This window comes from Rousettus aegyptiacus, unplaced genomic scaffold (genome assembly GCF_014176215.1).
Source record: "Rousettus aegyptiacus isolate mRouAeg1 unplaced genomic scaffold, mRouAeg1.p scaffold_m13_p_16, whole genome shotgun sequence".
Lineage (NCBI taxonomy): Eukaryota > Metazoa > Chordata > Mammalia > Chiroptera > Pteropodidae > Rousettus > Rousettus aegyptiacus.
The window spans coordinates 9,899,632-9,920,632 of NW_023416291.1; the positions used below are offsets into that span (position 1 = coordinate 9,899,632).

At 39.2% G+C, this 21,001-nt stretch overlaps 1 protein-coding gene across 3 annotated transcripts; it reads right to left on the bottom strand.

The window, feature by feature from the left end:
* Nucleotides 1-8,000: 8,000 nt before the first annotated feature.
* PCDH18 (protocadherin 18) lies at nucleotides 8,001-19,517 on the bottom strand. Of its 3 annotated transcripts, none has more exons than XM_016155786.2 (4): nucleotides 16,532-19,517; nucleotides 15,656-15,741; nucleotides 15,402-15,565; nucleotides 8,001-8,821 (listed from the first exon to the last, which is right to left on the bottom strand). In XM_016155786.2, the coding sequence occupies exons 1-4, from the start codon at nucleotides 19,016-19,018 to the stop codon at nucleotides 8,154-8,156; spliced, it is 3,405 nt and encodes a 1,134-aa protein (XP_016011272.1). In that variant the 5' UTR covers nucleotides 19,019-19,517; the 3' UTR covers nucleotides 8,001-8,153. The 3 variants fall into 3 exon arrangements, with proteins under 3 accessions (XP_016011272.1, XP_016011271.1, XP_016011275.1); XM_016155785.2 differs by having other exon boundaries at nucleotides 15,656-15,744; XM_016155789.2 differs by having other exon boundaries at nucleotides 8,714-8,826; nucleotides 15,656-15,744.
* Between the last annotated feature and the right edge of the window lie 1,484 nt (nucleotides 19,518-21,001).

Consider the following 21,001-nt stretch of genomic DNA (forward strand, 5'->3'; position numbering starts at 1 on the left):
AATTAATCCAGAAATTGAATGTGATCCTAGTAAAAATAGCAATAGCATATTTTTGGAAACTAGAAAAATTGGTTTCAAAGTTAAAAAATAAAATAGTCAGAAATGTCCTAAAAATAATTGAAAAGAGAAAGAAAGGGAGAGAATTGTGTTTCTCTAGCCCTACACTTAAAACTTAACAATAATTAAAACAGCATGATACTGTATGGAAGAGCAATTTATGTACTGTGAAGCCCTATAAGCATTGGTATTTTTATGTTATGTTTTATTTTTTTAATCTGAAACTAATCAATTGCTTGACATCATATGATTTTTTTTGTTTTTAGTCAAAATATTTTTTAAATGAAAGACACGAGAGCTCTATAGAAAAAAAATTACATTTTACAAACGAGAGAAAATATCAGCAGTCGCTTTTTGCCTGAACTAGAAGCAAATAACAATGAGGAAAGTGTAAAGAGTCAAGGAGAGATGAGATCAAATCATATTTTCTTCGTGGCATGACTTTGCTTTTATCGGACTGAATGCACTTTCAATAAAAGTGAGAGATACGGAGGACATTATGATTTTGTTTTGTTGGCTTTGCCATTTGTTTTTTTTTATTTGCTTGTTTGTTTTCGTAAAAGAGCTTATGCTGTGAATCGCAAACTTAACAATGACTCACTAATAGGAAAGGAAGGGTTCCGCAAACACTCTCCAGGGGTGAGAGGCGTCTCTGGTAATTTCGTGCATGTCCCCTAACACTCGCGTGCTGGTGGGATGTCTAACTCATGGTGCAGGCTCTACACTGACAGACTGCGATGCAAGGCTCATTCTATCTTTTCTGGCTGTTTAATTATTATAATTTTGGAGCAACAGTATTGTTACTGCTCGAAATCTTCATGCGATAGTTCTGATTAAGTCTCAGGTTTCTCTCATATTATAGCTAATATGAAATACTCCAAAAGTACTTTCAGAAAATTTGGCAAGAATTTTGTTTCATACATTGTGTGTGTGTGCGTGCACGCACACATACACACTTCTTTTTAGTTGTGCATGACATTCCTTCGTATACCACAGTTTTTTTACCCTTACACTTACTGAATGACATCTTGGTTGCTTCCAAATTTTGGGAACTATGAATAATGCTGCTATAAACATGTACATGCAGGTTTTTGTGTGGACATAATCCTTTGGGTAAAGACTAAGGAGCACAGTTGCTGGATGGCATAGTAAGAGTATGTTTAATTTTATAAGAAACTGCCAAACTGTCTTCAAAAGTAGCTGACCATTTTAAATTCCCACCGGCTGTGAATGAGAGTTCCTGTTGCTCCACATCCCCCTCAGCCTTCAGTGTCGTCGGCGTGCTGGACTTGGGCCATTTTCATAGATGGGTACTGGTCTTCATCTCTTTTTTGTCTATTTTGTTCCATCGGTGTTTCTCAAATACCTAAACTAGTGCCTGATCATAAGTGCTACCCAAGAAGAAAGTGAGGAGACAGGGCAAGGAGAAAGAGTAGCAAAGGATAAATGAATGGTGGTGGTTGGTCCTTTGTAGGCTTTTCCTCGGATACTTTTCCCATTCCCGGTGGCATTCTCCTGTAGTTGCCACACACAATCTCAGCAATTCCTGAAACTCTGCAGAGGCAAGATCCACACTGACAGCCTCCAGGCGTGAGTTCGCAGAAGAGATTCAAATCACAAGGCAGGGACTGGCAATATATTCTTCTGGTTAGCATTCACAAAACATTCCTAATTGTGTTTTTAGATGTTACCCCTCATGTAACTTACTGGAAGGAGTGTAGGTTATTTAGAACCTCAAACTCTGTTGAACACAGAGGTCTGCCTCCAAAGGGAAGCTCTGTGCTTCCTCTGTCTCGAGTATTTTGTGGTTAGTTACTTTAAGCTGCAGAATGTACTTTTTAATGAAACAAGAATGTACCTGGTGCTTTTAGAAAGCTCTCCTTCATTTAAATAAGAGCTCTGTGAAATGTAACCCAGTTTATAATACCAGCCCTTCCCCCATTTGGGCGGGAAAGAAAGTCCGAATCTTCCGTAGACCATCCCACAGCAGTGCCGAGGTGAGATGGTGTTCCAGAGGCACAAGCGCCGTGGCACCACTTCCTTCTGGGCCTGCACGCCCACGCGGGGAGGGTCAGGGAAAGGGGACGCGTCCTCCCCAAAAGTACCACTTAGCTCTACAGCTTCTGACCTCAGAGGCAAAGGAAGTAACACAAAAATCAAGGAATGGGACTATATCAAGCTAAAAAGCTTCCACACAACAAAAGAAACTATCAGTATGACAAAGAGGCAGCCATCCAAATGGGAGAAAGGCCAATATCCACAATATACAAACAACTCATACAGCACAACAATGAAAAAAAAATCTAATTAAAAAATGGGCAGAGGACCTGAATAGACTCTTCTCCCAAGAAGAACTACAAACAGCCAGCAGACATGTGAAAACTTCACTAGCTGTTAGGAAATTGCAAACGAAAACCACAATGAGATACCACCTCACACCTGTGAGAATGGCTGTCATCAACAGGACAAGTAATAACAAGTGCTGGAGAGGTTGTCAGGAAAAAGGAACCCACAGACATTGCTGGTGGGAATGTAAATTGGTACAGCCACTATGGAAAACAGTATGGAGGTTCCTCAAAAGACTAAGGATAGAATTACCACATGACTCAGCAATCCTTCATCTGGGTATTTACTCAGAAGAACTTGAAAACATTTATCTTCAAAGATATATGCATCCCGATGTTCATAGCAGCGTTGTTTCACGGTGGCCAAGACATGGAAAGGACCGAAGTGTCCTACGATAGATGACTGGATTAAGAAGCTTTGGTACAGATATACAATGGAATATTACTCAGCCATAAGAAAAGATGAAATACTGCCATTTGCCACAGCATGGATGGACCTGGAGATTATCATGCTAGAGCAAAATAAGTCAGACAGAAAAAGTTGAGAACCATATGATTTCATTCCTATGTGGGATATAAAATTGAAAGCAACAAATAACAATGACAAATGAACAGAGACTCGAGGACATGGACAGTGGATTAGTGGTTACCAGAGGGAACAGGGGATGGGAGAAGGTAGGTAAGGGGAAAGGGGGTCAAACATTTGGTGAAGAAAGGAAATTTAACTTTGAGTGGTAAACACACAATCAACATACATATGATGTATTACCAAATTGTACACTTAAAACCTATTTGATTTTATTAACCAATGTCACCCTCAGTGATTTTAATTCAAAAAAAAAAATCGCTGGAGGCGGGAATAAAGAAGACACTAACGTCAGCTATTTTACCCTTCCCAATTTACTTCTCTCTCGTGCTTTATGTTCGCAACAATTATCTAAGTTATCTGCTTTTCTATGGCAAAAGCCTTTCTTACCTACTATTCATTTTCTTGTATTTCACTTTGGCTTATAGTAAAATTCCAACCTCACCTTTTCCAATCCAACCCTTAACCATTAATTTAGAAATACATATATTTAGGAAAAAACAATTTTCTCAATAAGTCAAGTTTTCTACACTGTCTCTCTAGACACTAGAAAACTTTTCATTTAAAACATAGAACAAAAGAAATGTCCACTGTGTTCTTCATTGTATAAATTTACCCTTCCACTAAACTAGTGAATTAGAAGAGCAAGGATTATTGAGAATGAAAAGATATTAGCTTCATATCTCAAAAACATGATCCCTGTTACATTAATAATGAAGAATAAACATGAAAAAATTTATTAGGTCTAGGTGGTAATAAAAAATACTATGTACATGCAAAAACTTGGAGAAGTGCTGTAAAATGTGGCGAGTAGGATAAATGATCAAGGAGGAGAACCATTAAATAAATAAATTGGAGAGATAAAATATGAATAAGCAAACAAGAATTAGGAGCAACTTGGCAAACTCAAAAGAAAATAGAAAACCATTATTTTAAAGTAGCATGGTAGAATGTATATTGCATTTCAAAAGTCAAGAAGTATGTAAATTTAGATATCAATTTTTGTAATGTCAGCTCCCTATAAAATTCTTTTAACAGCTCCACAAATTGTATAAAATAGAATTTTAAAAATATAAATTAATCAAAAGTATATACACTCATTTTCAGATCTCTTATACTGTGCCTATTTGTTCAAAAAAATTTTTCAGCTTAGACTATATTAAAGGTCCTATTATTTCTGGTATACAGAACGTCATATACTTGACTATGAACCCAGTTACACAAATGAAGGATGAAAGCAAAATTTGGGCAATAAAGTTCTTTTCAATTGTAGTATAGAACTTTAGATATCATCAGTTATTTAAAAAGAGTGACACCGTTTGTTCTATAAACTAAACTGAGATGAATTTTCAGTGGCCCAACTATTCTAATTTATTAAATTAAAATTTTATGTAACCATAGAGAATTATTTCTGTGACTCACAATTAGACATTGTATTATGAAAAATAATTACAATTAGTATGGCATCTTATACTTTCACAATTTATAAGACAGAATATACATATAATATAGCATTGTTTTATAAATTTAACTTGCAATTAAGGAAGTCAATCTGTTAGTTTTTTTGAAATGCCTATACTGTTTTCATTGTTTTAAAAACAACATAATTTTTTAAGACTTTTGCATGATTTGAATTTAATATTATATGGCAAAATGTATTGCTTATTCAGGGTTCAGAATGTCTCTAATCTTTGATACCGTAATGATACATTATCAAGATATATTGAATTGGAATAGAAACATTAAAATCTTTTCAATATTTAACAAATTGCCTGAACTGTCTTGGATCAGTTCTATGAGTTCATGTAAGATTAAAAGTCGCTATGTCAGGCAATACACGTTCCACCTATACAATTAATTTTTTAAACAGATTCACAATTCTTTGAATTTTAATGCATCAATAATTTGGACCCAGTTTTGAATATTTTCTGATATTAGTATCAAAAGACTGAAACAAAGAAGCTAAGCTGATGTCCATCAATTAGACTTCTTCGGTAACTCTAATAGGACAGTAACTTAACCATCTCTTGCCTGATTATTTATCTGTTGGTAAGTGGTAAATTTGATATATCTGTGACAGGAGCTGCAAGAATTTAAATGATTAACAAAGTTAATCTTGCTAAATACCAAGAAAGAAAGAAATGATACAAAAAAAAACCAATGTTAATAGCTTCTAAGAATTTGAAGAAAGCCAATTCTAATCATCCTATAAACAACCATTTAAAAGGAAATTTTGCTAAGCAACAGTTTTAGTGTTGAATTACATTTTCTCTTAATAGATGATTGTTATTGAAGAACATTTAAAGGAGTCAAATGTGGCCAAAGAGATTAAGAAATAATGAATGGAGAAAGGAATCTCCTTGATTTAAGTGGTGGTTTCAGTGTGAGAAGGAGCATGATATCAAAGAGGGGAAAATGTAAACGATGCAGGCTTAGGTTGCTATGAGAGCACCAAACATTCCAGCAAAAATCTTGCACCAATATCCCTTGACTCGTGGGCACACAAAGCAGCAATAAGAAGTGGAGAAGGCTAGAGAAGCAGGGAGTTTGAGACGCGGAATGCTTCCTATGGAAACAGTGTACAAAGGTTTTGTGTTGATATTGCATTTTATATGCCTCACATTATTCAAACATTGCTTTCCAGCTCGCTTTTTAAATTACCACTGGGTGCTTTAAATTAAGAGCAGTGAAATTATGAAAGTCTTTTTCTTAACAATTATATGCACTGAAAGAAAGCGAATTTGAAAAGCAGATTGTCTTTAAATGTGGTCAGCATTTGTGTGAGTTATCTACTGAAAAATAAACCGAAATTTCACTTGAAATTGCAATACCTCCTGTAAAAGAAAAATGTTCTTTTTGAAAGACATAATGCATCTATTTGATATACTCATTTGAGAATTAAAATATCTGACTTAACTACTTTTAGGTTATTTTACTTTCCTAGTATTTAATTCCCCACTAGTAAACCAAGGAGGATAATATTTTCACCTCTTGGAGATGGAGGAGCTCAGAATGAGTCACCCCAAGATGTGCCTTCTCGGTATGTGGATTATTTTGAACTGAAGGCAACCAAGACCTTGCAGGCTCAGGAGCAACTTCTACCTCGCCTACCCCCACCCCACCCCCACCCCAACTATCTAGAAGAATTTGAATCACAAGCCTTTCCAATAAAGAGATTATCAGCAGTAACCTTTTTCTGACCTATGTTGCAGGAAGAAGTACTAATTACTGAGCATCTGCTTTTCTTATTGCCCTGCAATCACCCTCTGAAGCCCCAAGGAGCTCTATCTCATCCTTAGCTCAGGATGTCATATTTGCTCCATTTTCTCTTTTTGTAATGTAGGTGGTGTCTGACTCTCTCCTGTATGTGGGGATCCCATGCATAGATACGTCGTTGAATTTGATCATTTTCTCCTGTTCATTGACTTCAGGTAGATTTAATTATTAGACTAGCTCTAGCAGAAAGAAGCTTGAAGATAGAGGAAATGTTCCTCCCAGAGAAACATTGTAAGGGTACTTTTTTTTTTTTTTTTGACACAATACAAAATGTTCTAAGAAAGGTTATTTTTAATTTAAAATTTAAAAATTGGTCAAGCAGTTACTATTTGATCATTCCTTTTTCTTTATACTTCAAATACATTTAAATTCTTTAATCTACTGGGAATATGCTAGATTCTTTTCATTCCCATTTCAGGTCTCAAATTCATTCCTTTTCCATTGTGTTTTTCTTGTTTGCCAGGCCAACTGAATGGTCCCTCTTTATCATACAAAACTTAACACTGAATTATCTTTTAATGAAGGATATTCTTCATGCAAAGCTTTTGAATGTATATATAGGAATAGGGCTCTGATTTATGGACAATCCTTTAGCTTTACTTGAATTTTTCTTTTATTTTCATCAACAGTAAAATTTTCTGGAGAGTACAATCAAGATAGTGTATTCATAGAAATAACATTAATAGAAGCTTGGTCATAAATGAGAAAAGTCATAATAACGATCTCCCTTACCAAAGCATTCCACACAGAGTGATAACAGCACAATAAATAGAGAACTCGTCTTTTGTCACACAACAAATAAAACAATATCGCAATTGCAAAAACGTAATTTTATAAATGTTCTTGTACTAAAAATAAAAGCAAAAATATGAAATCATGCACTGGAGACAAAAGCAAAAAGCAAATAGTTATAGAAAAAAAAAACATTGCAAAAGATAAAAATGTTCAAGTATTGTGAGAGGAGAGGGGGAGATTCAAATAGGATGGTTTCTGACTAAATCAATTATATTTACTACCCTAGGAGGGCCACCGGCATAACTGTCTTTGTCAATTAATACTTCATGCTGTTAGCTCACATCATTCATTATCCACTTAAAGGACAGATTCCTTATCTTTGGAGCACATTTCCTTACAGTGCTGGAATGACAACCATTGTGCACCTCGACTGTAAACAGACAATAATACTGCAGGAGAAACATTCTCCAGAAGAGACCCATGTGACGCCCTGGAATAGAAGCGGCCTGGGACTTAGGAAGCAACATCCATCGACTCTCGTCCCATTTCCATCATTGACTGTAAAAGATACTGCCCAGTTCTGAGATCGAATTTCACCTGACGTTTCAACATTGCTATGCGACTGGGAACTAGCAGAACTGGCAGAGAGCAGTCCAGATAACAACAACAATAAAAGTTTAACACTTTTTACTGAGGATTAATTTTTAAAAAGAGTTGAAAAAAATAAGTTGCATCACTTAATAGAACTAAGAACTCTATAATGCTTCAGTGGGGTTTTCCTACAGAATAACAACTTCTCCCCCAACGTAACTAATCTAAGCGGTGCCTTTATACTTTGTGGTTGAAGAGTATATCAGATTTGAACAGTGGCTACTTTCTACGTGAATAGGAAAAACGTGTTTGTCATGGGAGTAAAAAAATAAAATTTGTCTGTTAAATTACACATAAATATAAGGTACAAATGTATTTTTAAAATACAGATTAAAATAATCACACTTGAATCGTGTACATACGAAAATACAGTATTTAATATTCAATATACACAGACACATTTATGATAAATGCAACTATTTGGCAATGCCAGTTTCTTTCAGGGTTTTCTCTGTTCCCTATTTCCAAATGTATGGAAACAAACAACGCTTCGCTAAGCTCCCCTAGCTCTGGCGGACATCCTGGAGCAGCTTGTTAATCTCGGCCACCAGCTCGCTGGCATCCATGAGTTCATGCTTCCCGTCGCTGAGGTGGTTGAGCACATTGTCAAAATCGTCTTCTTCGTAATTTTCAGGGATCTCCTCCATGGCCGGCAACCACTTTGAGGAAGGCTGCACGCTGGAGTGAGTTCCCAGCGGGGGCCCGGAGGTGGTGGTGGGGTTCTGAAAGTGCGTGCTGGCCGCCCAGGCCGCCACGCCCTGCGGGTACCCGCCGCCCTTGGCCGGCAGGGGACCCTTGCGGCGTTCCAGGGAGTTGGAACGATCCACCTCGCCGCACTCAGGATAGGCGTCCAGGGAAGCCGGCAGGAGGCGCTGGAACACGCTGCTCATTTCCGAGAGCAGAGAGGATGTGCTGCTGCTACCCCCGGAGTCCCCATCGTTTGGGGAGTCCTTCCCAAAGGTGGAAAAACTCTTCTTCTCGCCGGAATCCGCAGGCTGGGCGTCGTCCTCAAGACTCTGATGAGGATGCTGCTGCTGGGGCTGTGCCGGGAATTCTTCCCCGGGGATGAACATGTTGCTCCTATAATCAGAGGATGGCGAGAGCAGCGGCGGCATCCAGCACTGGTCGGAGTGGCCCAGGACCCTGCACTCCTCCGTGCACAGCCTCATAGCTGCACTCAAGGGAGACAGTGGGGGTTGTTATTATACGTAGCATGACCCAAAATGACGGGGGAAACCTTAGTCTATTTCAAAGTAATAGGAGGAGGCAGTTTTAAAATACTACCATGATACTAACCCGTTACTTTACACATTAGATGGACTGCAATTATGGCTTTCATTTGAATGCTAGTTTTATGGAGCCGGCATATTTTTTTTCCCAGTATGTCAAGTGAGGAGAGGAGGGTTAGGACTCATGGACTCCTCAGCAATGCCATTTGGCAACTCAAGGGATGAGAAAACGGATGGATAACTTATACATGAGAATGACTGAAAAAGAGTTGAGGTGTGGGCGATGAAATATTCGCTGAACATAAATTCTAGAAAACATCAGAGCTGTAAGGTGAAATCCATAACTTTAAAAGGCCACCAGACAATCCTCGAGTAATGCCTCTCAGTGACTTTCTAGATAGTGAGGTCTATCTGACCTCCTTTAATTTTAATGGAGGCGCTGAGAATATAATAAGCTATCTCATCACTATACTTATTAATCTTTCTTCAAGATATTCTGCATTATTTATTGACTTGTTACTTAAAACATTCGTGAGAATTACCCTCAAATACCAGGCATCTGGAGTTACTCAGTTAAGAAGTCCTCTTTTAAAGGTTTGGAATTTGAATAGATGGAAAAGCCATGAAAAGATGAAGACTATGAAAGATTCATTGGCTAGTTCTTCCAGCTGTTATGGCCCCATTGGATTGTGAGTGTCATGCTCACAGGAAATAATACATAATAAGAGAAAAGTAGAAAATAAAAAAGAAAAATCTCTAACTTTGGCAAATAACAATAACTGAACTATATAACATCCAGAAAATGCGAAGAGGTAAAATATACTCCAAAAATCACCCCTCTCTTTCAGTGACCATTAGGTTTCTTCAATATCACGATTTCATTTTAGAGTAAATGACAGAAAACAGATGATGTAAAATAATGATCTTGGATATGAATGAAAACTAGATTGATACCAGCCATATCTTCCTATTCAGCGCTAATTCTGTAGATCTGGCCACTTAAGAAATATTTCTCTTTCTTTGAAATTATTGCTAGAAAGGATGACTCTTGAGCAATGTCAGATACCTGGTCAGAGGAAGTTTGTTTTCCAGTGTGTTTATTGCTGTATCCTCATCATTGGCTAAAATGCCTGCAGAGAATAAGAATTCACTACATATGCTCTAATCATCAGGGAAATGCAACTCAAACTACAATGAGATATCACCTCAAACCTGTCAAGATGGCTGTTATAAAAAACAAAAAGTAATAAAGGTTGGTGAAGATACGCAGAAATTGAACCATCATATGCTGCTGTTAGAAATGCAAGATGGTACAGCTATGATGGATAACGGTATGGAGGTTCCCCAAAAAAATTAAAAATAGAACTACCACATGAACCAGTAAATCCCACTCCTGGATATTTATCTGAAAGAATAAAACCAAGTATTGTGAGTGAGAAAAAAGGTCTGATTGTTAAGAAAGTTAAAAACATAAAGGGAGTAGGGAAAATGCAGAGATAGTGTGAACATGAATTCCATAGGAATTACTGCGGGGTAAGAGAAGGAGCGTGAACATCGAGAATTTTTGTGTAATTTTGCTATGAAGAAAGGTTAAGTTTAAGTAAGATAATAATCAGAGCAAGTTTAGATGTGCTGACTTCATGCATTATTACTACATGGAAATACTTCCCAGCTATTGTTCATCACTTAATGTGGACAAAACCAAAAGGAGTTGAAAGTAACTGGAATACTTTAATAGCAATGAGGTTTTCTCAGCAGCGAAATAACTATCAAAGTGGTAATGAATTTTTTTTTTTGTTAATTCCCTGGGTCTCTGAAAATGGAATGGAGACCTGGTTATATTGTCTTTCTCACATCCTGTTACGAGGAAGGAAGACAGACCTGATGACACGTTTCACTTATTTTCTGGTTTTAACTCTGTGGGAAGGATGTAATTGTTTGACTGACTTTGTTTGAATTTTAATGTTTAATGACAAAGGGGAGAAAAAAAGAAAAATTGCTAAAGCTTCTAAGAATCCTGAGCATGACTAAATTTCTAGAGACTCAAATAGAATGAACATATAACCAAAAATACAATCTGGGTGATTAAAATGGTAATTCAGGTTCAAAAATAAATTTGGTCATAGGACAGATTTTTAAACAGGGAATGCTATTTTACAACTTCACAAAAAATAAATGGGGCTTTAATTACAAGGCAATAAATTACCATAAAAGTTTAAAAATTCAGAAAATCCGAAAAATCGATAAAGACTAATGGAGAGATGGATGGCAAAAATAATGGGGGAGGAGGAGCAGTGAAGCAGAAAAGGGCACTTCTCAGTTTCACTGACATTTTCAATCTTTTCCCAGGAGACTCAGCTATTTGAAAACATTCTTAGTGTATGCGTTATTCAGTGACACAGAGTTTCTATGCCACATCCAATGACTAGGACTTGTTGGCAAGTGGTGCCAAGTGGCTAATCTTTCTGTCCCTTCTTGAAAGCTCTGCCAGGTGGTTAAATTTCTCTGGGGAAGGGAAGGAGAGTGAGTAGCAGTCACTATATGACTATCAATTTTGTCACTGTACTCCACCATAGATAGGGTACATAGATAGATGCTTCCTAGCAAGCGTCAAATATAGAAAGAAAAACATATGCCTAACTTCTACCAAGACATTAGCTAATCATCAATCAGTTACGTATTAAGAGCCTGTCATATACGAAGTGCTATGCTTGTTCCCTACCCTCAGATGGTTTCAGATCTAGTTTTGAGTTAAGGGTAGCAAATGCCCAGTTATTGTGTCAAACTATATAATGCTGAGGCCATGTCAAGAAAAGAAAAAATAGTGGACATGGAGGCTGGAGAAGTTAAAGAAAAAGAAACTTGAAACAAAATGTGAGAGATGAATAGGAGTTAGATGGACAGAGTGAAGAGAAGCCAGTTTTTCGGGCAGAAAGGTGCATGAGCAACAGGTTGGTACGTTATGTGAAGAGATGGCCCTGCCTATTGCAAAAGATACAAAAAAGGCAAAATTGAGAGTTAATAAGCTAGGAGAGGATTTCATTGTCCTTAGAATACCAAGATAAGTAGGTTTAATCAGGCATTGCTGGGCAATAGAAGTCAATTATTGATTTTGAACCAAAATAGGTAAATTAAAATGTATGAGAAAGTCGTTCAAGCCATATAGAAGAAAGATTTGACAAAGGGAGGGGTTACGAAAGAGAGAATAACAGTTCGTGTGCTTGCACAGTGAACCAGCCATGGGAGAAAGGCCAGAACTGGGATACCACTCATAAGAATGAAGAGAACTCAGAAATAAAGAGGAACGTTGGTATTAAGTAATCGCTAATGACAGATTAACGAAAAGTGGAACGAGCTCAATCAGGAAGGAGTGTCATAAAAAACAAAATCAAAAGCTTTTATACATCATCCTGGTGCAGCTAATATGCTGGGAAAATGGAGATTTTGCAGGAATATGTGTAGAACTGTAATTCAAAGTTGAATGAGTAAGGAGGAAAGAATGTTGACAAACATGAGCTAACAGACAAAAATGCATGCTGATTTTACTGCTCAGAATGAAGGACACGTCTGTGGGAATTAATAGAATGAACAGCCAGAAGTGACCCTGTTGGCAGGCAGCTCGACATAACATAATCTATATTTGATCACAGTCTAATGCAGAAAAACAGTTGGAATAAGACACTTAAGTCCTAAAAATATACATGCTTTTGAAAACTGCACTGATTTCTGTTAATGGCTTTCAGATGTGGATTTTTTTTTTCCTACTTGGAATATTTCCTGGGAATATAACTTTACAAAACACAAGTGTTATGCCTTAATGTGCCAGCAGAAGCAGCCAGAGTGAATAATAAGCCAGAAAAATGGGTTAAGTATCATCAGAATGATGATCATAATTAAAGGATGGTTATCTCTGTATAGATACTCAATATGTACATTTCTTTCTATACTAGCCAAACATGAGTAAAGCTTAAAATATTTTATGGATCATTGGTGATATTCTGGTGCTCTATGCCTACAGAATACTTTCTACCACACCTACACCCCACATGGAGGCAGGTAGCTAGTCAGCCAGAAATGTATCTACTTAAACACAATCACTTGTAATACAAAGCCATACACCAGCAGTACAGCTCTCCCACTACACACCTGGAATAAGTATGACTGTGTGAATATGGAATTGTTTTTTAAAGGCTGTCTATATATTAAGTGGTAGTATTCATAATAATTTAAAAGTGAGCCTCTAATTTGGAAAAGAAAAGTAACTTGGAAGGAGTCTAAAGTCACAAAACGAGACTCATTATTATTCTAGACTTTATTATCTATTCATTGATTCCCAAGTGTCTTCATTCTTTAACATTTACTTTTATTTAAATTTTTATTTAACTCAAGCATTAGATGACTCTCCTGCCATGAACGTACCTGGTGTTGGTAACTTTGAAAATACAGGAAAAAGTGGAAGAGGAGACTTGATCTTTTTTAAAAAGTTAGACCATGATTAGCTATTAGAATTATACAATTTCAGAATTACAAAGGACTTTAGGCATAATTTAAGCCCACAAATGGTAAGGTTATCTAAGTAGGGGCAGTTGTTCTCTTTTTAACTAGGCTGATAAATTAAAATTTCAATGAATTGACTTCATGTAATTTAAAAAATAGCACATAATGAAACATTGACATTATACCCATTATGTTACTTTTCTGTTTTATGAAATAATATAATTTGGGAAATCAAATTATTCAAAATTAAGGACCCATATTTAAAGTTAGAGTTCTCTCAGTATTATAAATTCATAGAAATTCAGCCAGCTCTTTCATTTCATGGGTAAGAATAATGAAACTGATTCTCTCTGAGCTCTTTGAACAAATTGTCTGAAGCCATATATATTCCACTAGATTCTGAGAGCTCTCCATATTGGTCTAGGGAGTCCACGAGGTAAAAAAAAAAAAAAAAAAAAAAAAAAAAAAACACCATCATGGACGACTGTGCAGACAAGGGCTCTCATGTGCATTGTAGTCCTCACTGTAACTAGAAGTCCTTTCCATACATTCATCCTGCCATAAATGCAATATCTATCCTTGTGATAACATAATTAAATAAGCAGCATTTTAGAGTTTCATGGAGGGTAGTAATAATTTAAAATATGAGAACACATGTGCCACTCAACATATTTAAAAAAGAAACAACCTGTTACTTTATATTTCTCTTGACAGATTAGTATTAAAGAATACAGGGATTGGCTCAAATTTCCCCTCTACCATGTAGGAATGGCCTGATTTGGGACACATTTTTAACTTTGATGAGCTTCAGTTTTCAAATGTTATATATATATATATATATATATATATATATCATATGTCATGATACACACACACACACACACACACACACGCAGCAACACTACTAACCCCTATATCAAAGCGTTGGGAGAAGCAGTGCAGGTGTCGAGCAGCGCGTGGGCCTGGAGTAAGCGCTGGGACACTGCTGGGGGCAGCTGTGACCGCCGTGACTGACACCAGCACTGCGGCAGCCACAACTAGCGAGAGCTGAGTTTCTCTGTACCGAGGGCGCCTGAATTTCTGCAGCTCTCTGAAGCTCCCCCCATGTCTGTTTCCCAAACTCCCTTACAGATCTGTATGTAGAAAATAGATGTTTGATGGCACCCACATGGGTAATATAGTCCTGTTCTACCTTTCTTTCATTTACCAAATGGCAGTCACTCACTCGAACATTCAGTGGAATTTAAACGCATAAGTAGATGAAAGAACATCTGTGCATTCCTAAGAATTGGTTTAGTATTACAGTCTTCAGTGTCTGGGTTGCTTTAACGATGCAATCAGTATCTACCCAGTTGGTTCACAGAGTTTCTACTGCACAATTAGGGAAAAGGGATGCTAAGGAAAACGTGGCTCATCACTTACTAGGACCTCCTCCATCCACCTGTCTACTTACAAATTCCTCCCTTGGACTCCTGTTCCTCTTCCACTATAATGCGGACATAAAATGAAAGGTGGCAAAAAATATTCTCTGCTTCCCACCTACAAAGATGCATTCTTGCTCCTATTTTTAGTGATTAAAGTATACCATTCCCTAGTATATTTTAATCTCCGATTCTGTGAGTTGGTTCCCATCACAGGAAATGTGTCCTCCAAATTATAGTCCACTTCACCACTATGCACCAAAACAGGCTGTCTGAATGAAAACAACCACCCAGTAATTTTATAAAGAGTTGCTCAAGAGTGCCCTGTGGCAGAGCAGGGTGGGCCAGAAAGAGGAGGAAAGCAGGGCGGTGTCCTCTTCTGCCCACTCCTTGCTTCTGGTCCTCTTCAGCTCTATGCTCATTCCTTAATATGGATTTTAAGAAAATAATTTTAAAGTGTTTCAGTCTATGTTCATTGCTAATAGTGTGCAGATTACAGAGACTTAATGCAGAGGACAGAGGGAGTATAAGCAGGAGAGAAATTGGTCGCTTCCCTGGTGTAACAGATCTGAAAATAAGGATTTGTCTCTGACTACCTCCTTACCTGCTGGGATCCTTCCATCTGTGAGAAACAGGTCGCTGAATCCTTCCCCCAGCAGCCTATCTATTGGAGAGTCTCGCCCTAAATCATAATCACTGTCTCCTGCTTCACTGTCACCACGGCCACTGTCTTTCAAGCTAAATTTGTCCATGTCTTGAAGGGCATATCTAGAAAGATAAATCAGGAAAAGTATAGTTTTTATTCTTTAGCATCCATGTTATTTGAGACTTAATAGGTAACATGAGGGTAATTCATACCTATAGCTCCTAGAATATTTGTTTCCTCGAAAACTTGGCCTTGGCTGATATTGCCCCTGGTGAAGCATTGAAAGAAGCTGGGAGACCTGCTGGAAACCAAATAGACAGAACTGATTCCTGGAAACAAACCCCCACACAACTCCCAAGCTTCCAGCAAGGATAAACAATTAGTCACTATTTCATTCTAGTTAATTGAACATGTTATCTCTCTTGTAAAGATTTACACGTGCTGGACTGTGGCAGACTGTGCAGCTAGCCGCCAGATGTAACCGAACACATTGCAGAGAGATCTGAGTGATCTGAGGGAACTGATTTTCTTCTCTCTTTTTGAAAGAGGACTCCTTTATAAACAACAGATTGAGTTCCTTTATTTTATAGTTCAGATTAAAGTGATCAGTGATAAAAACACATGGAAAATGCTGTAAAATACAACACTGTAACACAGGTAGTTAAAATAATGGCAGAAAATGTTCAAAAGTTGAACAGATATAACATGCATTGAGATAGGATTCTGGAGGCCTCAGTTTTCGATTTCTTAGTAGAGACTACAACTAGGAAAATAAAGCAAGCCCCTTTATTTTCGTCCTCCAGTATCTAAATCTGGAAAGTTAAGGGGATTCTAATCAGATAATCCTTTGTGAGATTCACATTTGTTTTTCAGTATTCTACATAGTACATGCAAGTAAATTTTTAAGAAAAACAGCATGCTAAGGTGTGTATGCTTGCTACATATACATGAGATAACTTGTAACCAACTTAATGTGCATCTCATTAGTATTGTTAATTCTCCATGGAGACATTTAAGAACTAACACACTCACAGCTTCTGAACGCTAACAGCTACTTTGTCAGGGACCCGTGCAGTGTGTGATCTTACCTCAACCGCAGGAGTGGCATGGGTGAGTTCTAATGAGAAATTCTCTGGCACGTGGTTCGAGGAGATTGTCACCAAACTGTTGAGGGACTGGTGACTGTTGTGACTCTGCCGGCTGCCCATCTGCCCTCTTTCTAAGGTAGGAGATGAAGACGGCGACGATCTGTGATGAGATCTGATGGGTAGAGTGCCATTGATGGTAGGCACCAGCGTAATGTCCCCTTTGTGAATCTGCCTGGATGGCCTTTTGGGGTGGTGTTGGTAAGTCGATTCTGCGACCCTGCAGTTGTAGGATCTAGTGTCTTTCTTTTCTCGGTTACACCGAGTTGCAAACAGCACCATAATAACCAACAACACTGCACAAATTGCTCCTAAGGAAATAATTATAATCATGGAGACATCCAAAGACGCCTGGCTTACTGAGGTCATTGCTGTACTTGTCACTGACTCTGCATATTCAAAGATCACGCACTTCAGAAGGACTTTGGTATGCAGCTGAGGGTTGCCCTTGTCCTGGATGATAACCCAGAGCTCCCATTCTGTGTGGGGGACAGATTCCATGCTCACGTTGGTATGGACGTCACACGACCGTGGATCAATTAAAAAGATATTCTCCTCGTTTCCTGCTACTATGGAGCAACTGAGTTCGGCATTCACGCCAGAGTCTCTGTCAATTGCCCTTATTCTTGTGACGTGAAAGCCACTTTCGGCCCCTTTGGGGATGGAGATTTCTGCAGTATTATTGCGCAGAACAGGCCCTATGACCACAGGGACGTTGTCATTTTCATCAATGATGGTGAGCACAACTGTGGTGTTGCTTACAAGCTGCTTTGGACTTCCCGCATCCCTTGCTTCAACCACGAAAGTGATCTGACTCACTTCTTCATGATCGAAGATTCTGAGGGCATAGATGGCTCCATTAGATGGGTCAATGGTTACATAGGTAGTTATGGAACTTCCCAGAATAAAACTCTCCAAAATAGTATAGGTAACTTGCCCATTTTCTCCAAGATCAGGATCTGTGGCTGTGACAGTGGTGATATATGCCCCTGGCGAGTTATTCTCTGAGATTGCAAATTCATATCGACTTCTCTGGAAGTGGGGTGGATTGTCATTTATATCATTGATCTGCACAGTAAAATGTTTTACTGTAGAGAGACTGGGTGTCCCCTTGTCCTCGGCAATTACGGTCAAACTGTATTCAGATCTCTTTTCTCTATCCAGGGTGGCATTGGTCAAGATTAAATAATTGTTTTCATAAGTCTTCTGAAGTTTAAAGTGACCATGTCCGTGAAGCTTACAAACTATTTCTCCATTCAGCCCAGAATCCTTGTCCTGAACCCTGACCAAGGCAACAAATGTATCAACGGGATCCCCTTCAAAAATGTAAGATATTTCTTCTTTTCCAGGGGACATGAAGTTTATGTTAATTTCAGGTTTATTGTCATTAACGTCCACAACCTTAATTATAATTTTGCAATGAGCTGGGATTGAATTCGGACCCAAATCTTGAGCCTGAACGTCAATCTCATAGGACTTGGTAATTTCATAATCCACTTGCTTGAAAAGGGTCAAATGTCCTCTTTCCGAGTCGATTTTAAAAGTCTCTATAATTTTGGGAGACACATGACTGCTGAAGGAATATACAATTTTCCCATTAGCGCCCTCATCTGGATCGGTGGCATTCAGGTCTAGGAGCAAAGTGCCAATGGGGGAGTTTTCTAAGAGTTGTATTATATAAGACTGCTGCTCAAAGGCTGGGCTGTTGTCGTTGGAGTCCGAAATGCTTATTTTAAGAACGGATGAGCCGGACCTCTGAGGCACCCCCATGTCTGAGGCAGTGAGCTGAAGCTCATAGCTCGACTTCAGCTCCCGATCCAGCTCTCTCACCACGATGAGTTCTGCATACTTGGCTCCATCAGTCCTGGTCCGAACCTCAATATTAAAAAAATCATTGGCAGAGAGAGAGTACGTGTGGAGGGAATTCTCCCCAACATCTGGATCAAACGCACTGTCCAGGGGGATGCGAGTCCCAACCGCTGCACTCTCAGATATCTCGATAGGAATGAGAGATCGCGAAAACTGGGGAGCATTATCATTAATGTCCAGCACTTCGACTTCAATATGGAAAAGCTGCAGATGCTCAGTGGGTAGGGTGATCACATCAAACTCTATGGAACAGTTCAAGTTTTTCTGGCATAGCTGTTCGCGGTCAATTTTCGCCCCTATGCTGATTTCCCCAGTATCCTCGTTTACCACAAGTAGAGGAGAATTTCCCCTCTGCATGGCTCGAAAACGAACAGCAGGATGGTAAGGCAGCTTAACTAAAACATCAGCCACATCCTCTGATAGTCTTGCAATTACCGATCCGACCCTCTGCTCCTCATAAATCCTGTATTTCAGATTCTTGCCCAGCACATGGCAGTTGAAAGACAGCATCAGGAGTGCACACGCCAATCTAAAGTGCATTTTAGCATTCATCTGGCACATCGGTCAGCGTACGAGGTTCCGCTCCCAGAGCGAGTTAAGCACGGCAAAGCAACCCCCGCAACTTCCTTTGGCAACTTAACGCTAAACTACATTTGGCACTTGCAACTTGAAAGTGGCTCTTAATAACACAGCACGGCAATTAACGGCTCGCGAACTTTTGTTTTATACACACCGTGTGGCGACTTCCAGAGCATCGGCGTGGAGAGCGGTCCCCGCATCCGTGCGGCCGGTCGCCGTCCTCGCAGGCGGGAGAGTGTCGCCTCCGCGCGTCGCCCCGCGTGCGGTCGGGGTCCCTCCAGCGCGGGGCGCCGGCGGGGTCTGCGGCGGATCTCCGCGGAGCGCTTGCTCCCGTGCTCGGCTCGGCTGCAGACTAAACAGCCGTGATTGCTGACTCCAGTCGAAAATCTGCACAACTTCACTTCAACTCAGACAAAGCTCTCCTGCCCGGCGTGTGTTGAATCGCTTCCAGCCAATCAGCGTACTCCCAAATCAAAAGCTGATGGAGTCCCCCAAAGCCAGCGCGGAGGGGAGGGGAGGCTGGGAGAGGGAGGGAGATGGGAGGAGGAAGGCGGGGGCTGGGGGCGCGGGAGGGAGGGGGGCGAGGGCTGCGGCAGGCTGGGGAGGGGGTGCGAGCGGCTCCGACCGCCCCTCCCCCCCATCCCCCCATCCCCCGTTCATCCGCATTCACTTTCCCTGAGCGTGCCACGACAAAGGGGAGACAAATTACAGAAGAAAAAACTTTAAATCAACTTCTGGTCGCCTATATTTATATGGCATTTTAAATCGTTCTGGTTTTCTTAATTGCCCTTTCGTCTTCCACAAACATGTAATCATCTTGCTTTTCATAGTCATAAGTACTGGTTTAACTTAAAATACCTCTAAGTGCATTTTGTCGCATTTTGTCGCTGGGGGAATTTAATGAAATTTGAAAACTTGCTTCTCATTATGCTTCCCAGACCGCCTCCTCCCCTCCCCCTCTGCGAAGGCTGGCTTGGGTCTTTCTCCCTCCGCGAGTGAGCTCGGGCAGATTTTCTTGGGGCTCCGTCTTAAAGAACAGAACCAAGAAAGAGGTTTCAGTCTTTGTTTTTCTTTCATCTTTATTCTTTGAAGATAAGAAAAGGGTTATTTTCCACTCTTGATTTCTCTTAATTAGCAAGATTTGAAGGAACACCTTAGGATTTGAAACTAATTAACAATACAGTTCTACGTTTCATCACTTCTTTCCTTGAGTTTGGGCAGATCTGATATTTCTTTGTCCTGTACTTCAAAAAAAAATATCCTATTTATCTTGGGTAAAAGACATTTCATGCTTTAGCATGCAAATTTCTACAAAAGGTACTATGTATACCTGGCGAGTCTTCACAATGAATACTGGGAGGGGGGAGGGGGGACGGGGGGAGACATGGGTTCCATAGTTTACAAGTCACATTTTTATAATGTATGTATTATTTATAAAAACACTTCTCAGGTATGTATTTTTAAAACCCAAAGCTTGTTTACATTGAAGAATAAAATGCCTAAGCTGAAAATTGCATTTTGTGTGCATCAAAATGCTGGGAAATATCACGGGAGGCTCAGCTCTATCCAGGTCACAGAAACTGATATGGTATTCTTATTTGAAAATATGATTATTTATGATGTTCTTTCTGCTCTGCAATTCCTTTTAAGTTTATCGCCGTGGCTCTATTCTCGCTGCCTTTTTTCATACCTCTTGCATTATTCCTCAGCTGTCTTCATCTACTTGCATATTTGCTGTTTCACCTAATCTCACTGTCACTTTTTTTCCCATTTATTTTCTCCCACTCTCTATTTTGCCCCCCAGAAACGTATAAAAAAAAAAGTAATTTTCTGATTTTTCCACTTTGCTTACTCTCAGCAGAGCTCAACTAAAGTCACTAAGAAGGTTCTTTCCAAAAAATAAAGCAGAGGAGTCTCAGCATGAACTCTATTTCTTTTCAGGCATTCAAAAGCATTTTATAAGCC